Below are 9,977 nucleotides of genomic sequence, written 5' to 3'. Positions count from 1 at the left end.
CAGTCTTGTGCCCTTGGGAAAGGCACTTTACACGACTTTCCTCACTTCACTCAAGTGAAAAATGAGTCGTCCCTCGGATAGGACGTAAATGGGAGTTCCCGTGTATGGGGAGAGCCATACCCTATGCACGTTAAAGAACCCGCCACATATGCGAACATCCACCCGAGCGGATCAAACCATTCCGGCCAAAATAGGGGTAGGGAATCTCCCGAGCAGCCCTCGTAACCCCTGCTTCGCCTATTGGGTCAGTTAGTCCTCACTCATAGTGAGCAATTGGGCTGGTCTCAATCATGATGTTTCTGACCTAGGGCGAAGAGTTGCTGTTACAGTTCCAATCATGTAACCCGTAACCTTGAGTGGCCTTCAGGCCTTGTTACGTGGTGACCATTGAGTAAAAAAAAAAAAAAGGTTAAGAGACCCTTACCTTTTACCTTTACTTATCTCTTAACCTACCAACATCACCACATTGTTAAAGTTTATGCCAGTAGATTGGCATTTAAAAATGACATCCAAAGTTCTACTTGTGCCCTTAAAACAACACTACCCATCTCTATCTTCCTCATCCGGTCATTGACTTTTGCCAAGTAATCCTGCCAATATATCATCTGATTCTCATTTTCTGAGAAGCCCCTAGAACTTGCTGGAGGGAATAAAAAACAAGTGGAGCAGGTGAAGGAATACAAATGAGCTCTCCTTTTTTGTTCCAACGCATGTTTAAATGATGCATTCGAGATTTTGGATCCAATTACTTGTCTATATTTGGTAGTTAATTCTCAAAAAGTCAATATAGCGCCACTTACATTAAAATTTGTTCTGATTTAGACTATGAAACAGACACATCAAATTTTGGTCTTGTTCAGCATAATAAGGTCAAATGTTCATGTAACAGTTCATTGATGCAGTACATTTGACTGGCATACAGTTCATTAACTTCCAAACATTCCAATCCAACTGTGAGTCTGTGACAATGAACAATTGGTCTTTGTGCACAGGTGCACATGCTATACATGGAGATATAAATATATAATATGAATATGAATATGTATACTAGACATACATTGTATCAGTGCCTCTTTCTGTAATCAAGAAGTCATTTGAATGTGTACTTCCTGCCATTGTCAATATCCTAGTGGGTCAGGAAGGTACATTGTCCTGGTGTCACCCCACTCTTACTCATGTCAGGGGATGGGGCAGTCTTACAATGGAATTCTCTGCAACCACAGGAATCAACCATGACAAAAGAAATGTGGGTGGGTGGGGGGTACGGACCAATCCCATAGCCCCACCCGCATTAGCCTGGTATCCAGCCAAATATGGTAATGAGGAACTTATTTGCATAATTTATGTAAAAATTGCAAAGCCGCTTTAAGTCTAATGATTGGAATTTTATACTTGTGACATGTGTACGTTAGTCAATGATGAACAACAACACGCATAAATTATGTTAATGTCTTAGTCAATTGCAGGAAATTTACAAAAGCTCTAAATTTTCATGGAGGTATGAGGTCGCCGAACTCTACTTTTCATTGTTATTATCTACAAGGACTTTGTAATGATGATACTTACCGCACGTTGGAGTTTCTTCACTCCAGTGCCCCCCCTCACATGTTGTCTGTTCCTCCCCGACTAGTCTGTACCCCCTGTTACACTTGTACTGGATAACTGTTCCTTCTGGGTAGAGGATGGAGCTCAACGATGCAGGCTTGGACATGATCCCAAACTTCCCATTGGGGATGTCATCTGGGATACTGCAAGCTAAGGCTGTAAAGGGTACAATACATAAAAAGGTTTTAGCATTAATACATCCATTTGGTATATGAACTTTGTAGCCTACACATGCAAATGTGTACACTTACATGTAAACTGCTGTCCCCATTCAATATTGTTATTCCCATTCAGAAGAAATATGCTATTATGATTATACAGTCAAACCTGCCCGAGCGACCACCTCTTCTCAGCGACCACCTGGCCATTTCGACCGTTTTTTCTCGGTCCCGATTTTTTCCCCCATTGACGTAAGCATTAAGCGACCTTTTCTCAATGACCACCTGGCCAACGCGACCGCGACCGGCCCAAATTGGGACCCATAACGACCGCATCATTTTCAAAATTGAGGTTTTCATCGATTTTTTATGATAACTAGTGCGATTTTATGCCGAAACCGGCCAGTTTGCGTCGGATTTTGACTGCCGTTGCGACGTTAGGTTTAGAATAAAGATGGTGGCGGTCAATGGGTGGGTCAATGGGACAGTCTACTGTAATATGGGAGGAAATTTCGTTGTAAGAAAATCCGAATTTATTTGTTACAGAAGTTTTTTTGAAAATCTATATCATTACAAAGTGAACAAATGCTGAAACGTATATAGCCTCATACTTTTTTAAAGAAAGATCTGTGTAGCTCATACCTTTTTAAGAAAGATCAGTGTGAGTGCTTTTGGCCAACCTTACTGTACATTCACCCGTGGGTAAGTACGCTATCGGGATGGATATAGATGGTTCATTTGAGAGGATATTCATTGTTAATGGTACAAGAGTTGACCATACAAAATTCCAGTATCATGAATCATATACAATCAGTGTTTCTAATCATGCTTACTTAACACCTAATGGTAATATCTATCTGACAATGAAGAATAGCATCCTTCATATCAAACATACCAAAGGATGAAAAATGTTTTCCAAAGTATGTCTACAGAAAAGGTCAGGTGTGACACTGAATACAACCACCAAAACAACATGTTATCATAGAACAAGTGTTCCCATTGAGAGAGGGGGACACCTGGATTGTTTGATACACAAAGGGATGAGCGAGATGCCTCCTAAGGTATGCCACAACACATTCTTGGGCATGAGACACGGACGCATCAAGTTAATCCATATTAGCATAGTTAACTTTTGGACAGTTCACCTGTGTGGTTTGCCCAACCAACAGGAAATCCTTTTTGTCATTTTGAAAAATGTGGATAGGTAAAAAACACTTTAACCTTTAGCCTGCCAAGGTTGGCACATGTTTACATGTGATGGTGTTAGGCAACAAGAAGGTTAAATTGATTCTCAATACCTCATTTGCATTTCAACTTAAGTATTTCAAGCCTGGTTCGAGCAGGAGCTCGGCCAAAGTAAGTAAGTTAAGTGTGTTAAGAATATTTTTTTTGCAGCCACATAACAGCACACCAGAAAGTAAAGTTTATGCTTACAACTTTATGTCATATATGCTACATTACAAAATGTATTCTATTGTTTATTGTGTAAGACACTAGATTCACACTGCTTGGTGATCATGATTGCAGTGCACAATGTTATGGATCACAAATCTCTCACAATTTTTTTATCGATGTGCTCATGATTATGTGTTTAAGATGTGAGTTTGATAAGGTGCTATTATGATTTAGCAAGTGTGGGATGCTTTGTGATTAAAAGGCAGATTTTAAGATGAATTGATTTTTTAATGGACATGAAAAAATCAAGGGACTGAGCATACGAAAATATGACATCTTGCGGCTCACCGCGACACGTGGGGGGGTCGGGAGGCTGCCACTCCCCACTATCCAGGCACTGCATTTTGTCAGAACCAACCATGGCGTACCCGCCATCGCAGCTGTACCGCAGGACGGCACCCGGGAACAGCTCCTGACCTGCACGGACATTCCTACGACTGTGCTCGGGAATGCCAGGGTCACTACAAACTGAGGCTGTAGGGAACAACAAGGAGGGTTTGTTTACAAGGACTGCTGCACTGTCTACAACAGTCCTTGTGTAGCAGCGCCCCCTGTCAGATCAATACCCCCTTGCAGTAAGTTATTAGTAGTTATATAAGCTTGTTGACAAAATTATGGCACCCATTTCAGAATGCACTTCTCTGTCAATCATTAACATGCTACTAGTTTAAGGATTGCTGACCAAGCCTGCTTTATAACGTACCATTGATATCTATGCTATAAAGGTGTGGGGACTGCAAGTTAACAATATAGATGTACTTGTTATGGGCCAATCTACAATGTACATGTACATGTACAGCACTGCAGGCAGGTAGACTATGGTACATTGCCTACTAGTAAAAGTTGTGTACTAAAAATCTGTATACATCTTCTGATATGAATTTGAATCAAACAAGGACTCAAATTAAGTCAGGCATTTAACACTGGGCCTGGATACTTGGAACGTCCGAATACTATCAACCAGCGTTCCCGCCAGGTTCTTGAAAGTATGCGTCCAAATATTTCTGAGGGGGGTATTGAGCGCCGGAGGCGCGAGACGAGCGCCGCAGGCGCTCGCATTCTAGGGGGGTCCGGGGGCATGCTCCCCCGGGAAAATTTGGATTTTCAAACCCTCTAAAACACAATTTCCCGCAATTTGAGAGGAAAATCATGCGCTTGAGATTGGATGTCGGTTGCCTCTTTTACTCCCGTAATTCAGTAATCGACAACCGCCCTCTCTCAAAAAATACACTATAGCACGGGGAATCAGCCGTCAGTGATCTGGCCCGGGTATAATTTCTCCAGACACGAAAATTTTTGGATTTTTTATGCTTCGCAACAGGGCTCTAGCCAGTTCGTCAGCCCATGGAAAAATTCTGCCAATTTCTTCCGTCATTGAATAAAAAAATGTCGACCTCGTGCGATCGATGTTGCGCCCTCCCTCATCAAATAGTTTTCCGAGACGATAAAATAACGACGACATCACACTCACGAATCGGTGGGGTTTTACAAGGCCGTGCCGTCATTTTCCACGAGCGTGCGTTTGTTTCCTGCGACCTCAGGTAACCCCGTTTTCGGCGTGAAATCTTTGGCTGGATTTATTTTTAAATAGACCAAGAACGTTATACATTACTCGAAGGAGGACGATCTGTTGCCTCTTTGGCAGTGATCAGTGCCGGGGTAACCTTGAACTAGAAGCCAGAAAGACGTTCCAACGTGCTGGGCGCTGCGATCGACGGTCCGTCTTGGGAGGGGGGCGTGCCGCGCCATGTGCCACGGAGGCCAACGCCAGTGCACAGCCGACTCGATCGACGCTTGACAACAATATTGCGGCCCCCTTTCTGCCACAAACTTTGTCTTTTTGAAACAAAAGAAATTTTGGAAATAAGAAATAAAGTGTATAGTTTTGGATTCTTTACTTATTTACCGCGCACCGCTTTTTTAACTTGGATAAATGGGGAAACTTTAATAGTAAATTGTTAGCAGCTAGGGAAGAAACTTGCCAGACGACACGGGCGCCTACCAATATCACAAAACAACGTCACGTGCGCTAACACTCGGTAACTTTTGTATTTTCTCCGGTGACCAATGACAGAGTACATCATTACAATTATCAAACGCTGATTGGTTATTAAGATGATTGGATTTGGACCTGGTGGCTAATCTAGACTGCTTGGCGCCGGCGGCCTGTTGTCAAAGAAACCGACTGCCAATCAACTGCCCACAGCGTGAGAACTTTTGTTGGGATGTGCAACACTCGCGCAGAACAGTTTGTTTGCTCAATACTAGTATTAACCACAAATCTTTAACAAATACATAAAAATGAGGACAAGTAAGTATCATGTTAAAGTCAGAATATAAAATCTGCATAAGATTTCTTCCAGTGTTACAGAATGCTGGCTGTCAGATCTAACGTTATTTCACGGACTACAAATAATTATATTGCGCAACGGACAGCTCAGACTGGCGCGTGGCTGGGTGTGTCGCACATGGGTCCGCTAGTTGTAAAACGTGCCGCGCTCCGCCCCATGGGATGACCGGAAAGTGAACAATTTGAAGTATAAATTGTAAAGGTAGGATTCCTTCTTATAAAGACAGACTTTTTAAAAGATTCCAGATACATTTTGTACACTGGTGGTACAGGTCAGCCTTTCTTACAGATTTTTTTATGGACGCATTCAGCCGAGCTGAGTGCGTCTTTCCAGAAAAAAATGCGTCCAAAGACGTAAAGACGTATGCCTGGCGGGAACGCTGCTATCAACTAACTTCAATATACACTATAGAGACATTCAAGGGTGTTTCTATGACATATCATAGACTTCAACATTGGTGATCAGGCCATATTGATTTGATTATACCCAGGTATGGATGTTATGTGTGCGTGCATCAATTTTCGTCAGTTTCCAAAAAAAGTCTTCCACCATACTGTAAATCATGCAAAGCAGCTGCAAAATTAGCAAAATATATGCGAAATATATTGCAAAATGTGTCAAAACACTGGCTACAATATGTCATAGAATGCCAAAGTCATCCCCAAAGTCAGAGAAGATGTGAAAGAACAAAAATAAAGAATCTATTGTTTGGTTGACCATACTCTGTATGTTCAGTTATTTGTTCAACCTTCCTGACATCTTACGTAGATAATAATTTTTTCCAACTTCTTTCTTTATTTGCACACTCGTAGTGTACCAGTTTTGGGATTCGAAGAGGATGTCATCCATATATTATACATATAATCAAATGGCCCAAACAACAAATCAACATGGCCTAAACAACATTTGCTTTCTGTGTCCTAGGCAAAAAGACTAAAAGAAGATTGAAAAAATGGATTTACATGCATAACTATTTTTTTTTTCTCAGGTCTTGCTGTACCATTGACAGGTGCTAGCATTTTATATTCTGGCAAATCCTACACATAGGAAATTATTTTTATACTTTGTCAAAGAAAAGTAAATTTTCTTCTATCAAACATAAGTTTTTAGCCTTTCAAATCTTACTTGTTGCTTGTCAGATGTGCCTGTCCATTTTTGTGCCTGTCCAAGCCCTGAGAAACAATATAGCAGGTTTTGCCATCACAAACATGTGAATATTACCATTCAGAATTTCAGAGCCACATACACATGATTTCAGTCTATCCACAATGCCTTTTATTCAGAACATTAGTAACAAATCAAAGTAAGGCATTCATTGTATAAAATGTGCCATTAAACTCCTCAGGCTGTTGTTTTATTGTGTTATTTAAGCCGTATATCTTCTTCTTTTTCAACCTATCGGTCCTATTTTTTTCCGAACAAATCCGAGAAGCAACAAATAAAGAAAGTAAAATTTTTCTATGAATATTGCTGGCTAAGTTCATTCACGATATCATGATAATATAAAGCAAGGAGAATTGATATCAATATTGCAGATCAATATTGAATGAATGGCCCAAAATGTACAATACAAGCAGAAGTGTTCAGGTCGTTGACCTACATGTACGTCAGTGTGTATGTTCCCCTTCTCTAAAACTGCCACATGACATTTAGTCAAACAGACCGAGACTGGAGCTACCAGTATTTTTAGCATACACAGTACCCAAGCAGTATCATATACCAGTGACTACTTATGATACACTATACATATACGTAATATGTTTTCAAACACATGAAAAAAATGTGGTGTATATATTATACAACATTTCTAGACGGCCAGTTTCTGTTTTTCTTGCTTATGTAACATGCGCAACGTTGTTTATTTCAAGACTCATTCGCAAACCACGAGTTTGGGGTTATTTGTTTTGGGGCGTTTTGTGTACACAGTAGCAACCACACTGCCATGAGATTAAGTAATGCCCTTTTCATAGCTCTCAATGGTAGACTCGAGACTAGCAATAGTTGTGACAGCCTATCTTTAGTCAAACATTGAAGTTAATCCTGCAAGGCTTGAAAATACTTTTCTCCATCAAAGTATTTGATACAAAAAATACAGAGGTGATTTATGAGTATGTAACTATACACGCAGTCAGATGCTATGTACTAAATTGTTTATCAATAAAATATTTTTTTACTGTGTAATTAACCACTGAAGGATAGTGGCACAATATGACATTGAAGGTGCAAGTTTCCAATCAATTTCATGGGGGACAGAAATGATAAAGAAGCTACAGTACCATTGTGTATGCAAAATGTAAATTAAGTTAAAGTACCCTGGGATAGACAAACCTCGAGGCAACTCTCGATCGTCTACCTTGTCCCCCCAACAACCTGGAGGTCAAGGGACTAGGTAGGTAGGTAGGTACCCTGGCCAGATGGATACTATGCTTATTTTCTATTTATATTCTCCTTGTGTACATTTAAGTCTAAAATTTGTGGAGCAATTCAAACATTTTCAAGATTTCAATCAAGCCCTCCAACAACAAGGAAGCCCTGCAACATGTCCGGAAACAAAAATGGAGGGGTGAGGCATCAAATCACATTTACATCTGCAGCATTGACAACATCTTAGAGAATTCAGGCAAAGTCACTTATCAACTGATCCAGAATTCACCAGCGTCATAATCATATCTCTGATTCACAGGTCAGGGTGGGAGTTTTCGATAGAGATTGTTGGTGGAACATTATATCATACTATATATCATAGATCTGATGATGTGGTTTGCAAACTGGTATTTGGAACATGTTGTCATGATGATGATGATGATATTGTTGTCATTTAAAAACTGCATGTCATACAAATAAAATTACAAATGTAATGCCATGCTATGTACAACAATAGATTGGTGTGAAATACTTTTTCTTGCCCCTCACGTGCCATCAGACCAGCGATAGTTGACAAACTTTTATTCTTTACATTACATATATCAACATAATCAAGTTCGTTGGCTACTCGCTACAAAACTACTGGATGTAGAGCAGAGTTGCCCCCCTGCCCTCCCTCAATACTACAGAATTTTAACCTGGACTTGTTAAACAACACCAAAACTTGACTTTGTGTCTCACCCAAGTTTAACACTATTATATAAATAACAATATTTCAAATTGCATAATTAGAAAACGTTGCAGATCTTTACAAAAGGAATTAAGTAATTCCAAATTACCTTGCTACAAACACAAGTTACTTGCTGTAAAACTACATGGAACCACATGCTCACATGTGTCTGATTGTTATGTGTTATGTGCTGTTACCTCTAAACTGAAGGGCAGTTACTTGTCTGTGGTTTATTCTGACAGATACAATTACATTTAGTGCAGGCATGACGATGAACAGCCAGATACGTATAATGTATGTATGCAACTATGTAAGTACATGTAACAGTTAAGTATGCACAATTTCAAAAGGTGTTCAAGACACTCCTGAAAACACTTTGTACTTTCTTTGTAGCATTGTTTTTCTTCTTAAGTAAAACCATATTGCACAAGTAATATTACTTGTTAAAAAACACTGCATGAATAGTCTACATTCGTGTACTTCTAATCCAGTTTTTTTCTCCAGTATTCAGTTGTTTATGTCACATCCTATATTCACATCACGTCTTCAATGAACAAAAGAAGTGAGTCAAGTTGCACCACTTTAAATTCGGAAACAAAAGACTGGGCCACCTGAATGAAAAAAAATGTGCTGAACAAAAGAACTTACAGGTAACGTCTAAAAAATGTACATTCCCTTTCTACATTAAAAAATTGACATAAATTCTGTTTGATTATAGTTTTATAGGTTTGTCGTAAAGCAGACGTGTGAATGTCGTGTTTCTAAAATATCATAGATAGTGACTAGTTAGGAGACAAACGGAAACACCTGGAGGAAGTGGAGTAAAATTACTAATGGAAGGTTCCACTCACCTTTCCCTTCTCCGAAGAGTTGGACGACCAAGGTGAAACATAACACAGCGGTTGCTAGCAGCATTTCTGATCAATTTTGCACAAAAGAGTTGCGTAGACAGAAAAGAGTGACTCAGGTTCTTCCCTCAAGACAAGACTGTGTACACAAACACAAAACACTGACGTCCCTGCTCAAAAATTTGTCACAGCGTTACCCAGAAGCGTTAGTTAAACGTCCGTTTGGAGGTTGTCTGTTCCCTAGGGACTACGTCTTGGCTGTCTGAATGTCTGCTACTTGGTGTTCTGATTGATAAAGTCGCCGATGTGAGAAGAAAATGATGAAAACGCCCTGGCTTGGACAACTTTTTTGTGACACTATCCCAAACTTCCTCTCTCGGCGTCGGCCATGATAGCACCCAGGTCATGACGTCATGGGGATCAAAGGTCAGTCTGCCCAAACGTCAAAAAGGGCGGGAAACTTGAA

The 9,977-nt window shown here is 40.1% G+C and overlaps 1 protein-coding gene across 2 annotated transcripts in view; it reads right to left on the bottom strand.

Moving 5' to 3' along the window:
* Positions 1 to 9,935, bottom strand: part of LOC118409907 (sushi, von Willebrand factor type A, EGF and pentraxin domain-containing protein 1-like) — a 19,389-nt gene extending 9,454 nt beyond the window's left edge. The window contains exons 1-3 of one of the 2 annotated variants that reach the window (XM_035811287.1): positions 9,515 to 9,935; positions 3,507 to 3,692; positions 1,567 to 1,761 (exon numbers count right to left, since the gene is read on the bottom strand). In XM_035811287.1, coding sequence (XP_035667180.1) covers positions 1,567 to 1,761; positions 3,507 to 3,692; positions 9,515 to 9,578 — 445 coding nt within the window. In that variant the 5' untranslated portion in view covers positions 9,579 to 9,935. The remainder of the gene's footprint in view (positions 1 to 1,566; positions 1,762 to 3,506; positions 3,693 to 9,514) is intronic. The other variant, XM_035811296.1, reaches the window with a different exon arrangement.
* Between the last annotated feature and the right edge of the window lie 42 nt (positions 9,936 to 9,977).

The sequence above is a fragment of the Branchiostoma floridae genome, chromosome 1 (genome assembly GCF_000003815.2).
Source record: "Branchiostoma floridae strain S238N-H82 chromosome 1, Bfl_VNyyK, whole genome shotgun sequence".
In the NCBI taxonomy this organism is placed as follows: domain Eukaryota; kingdom Metazoa; phylum Chordata; class Leptocardii; order Amphioxiformes; family Branchiostomatidae; genus Branchiostoma; species Branchiostoma floridae.
The sequence above is the reverse complement of the archived record's forward strand: the minus strand, read 5'-3'. Positions and strand labels throughout refer to the sequence as shown.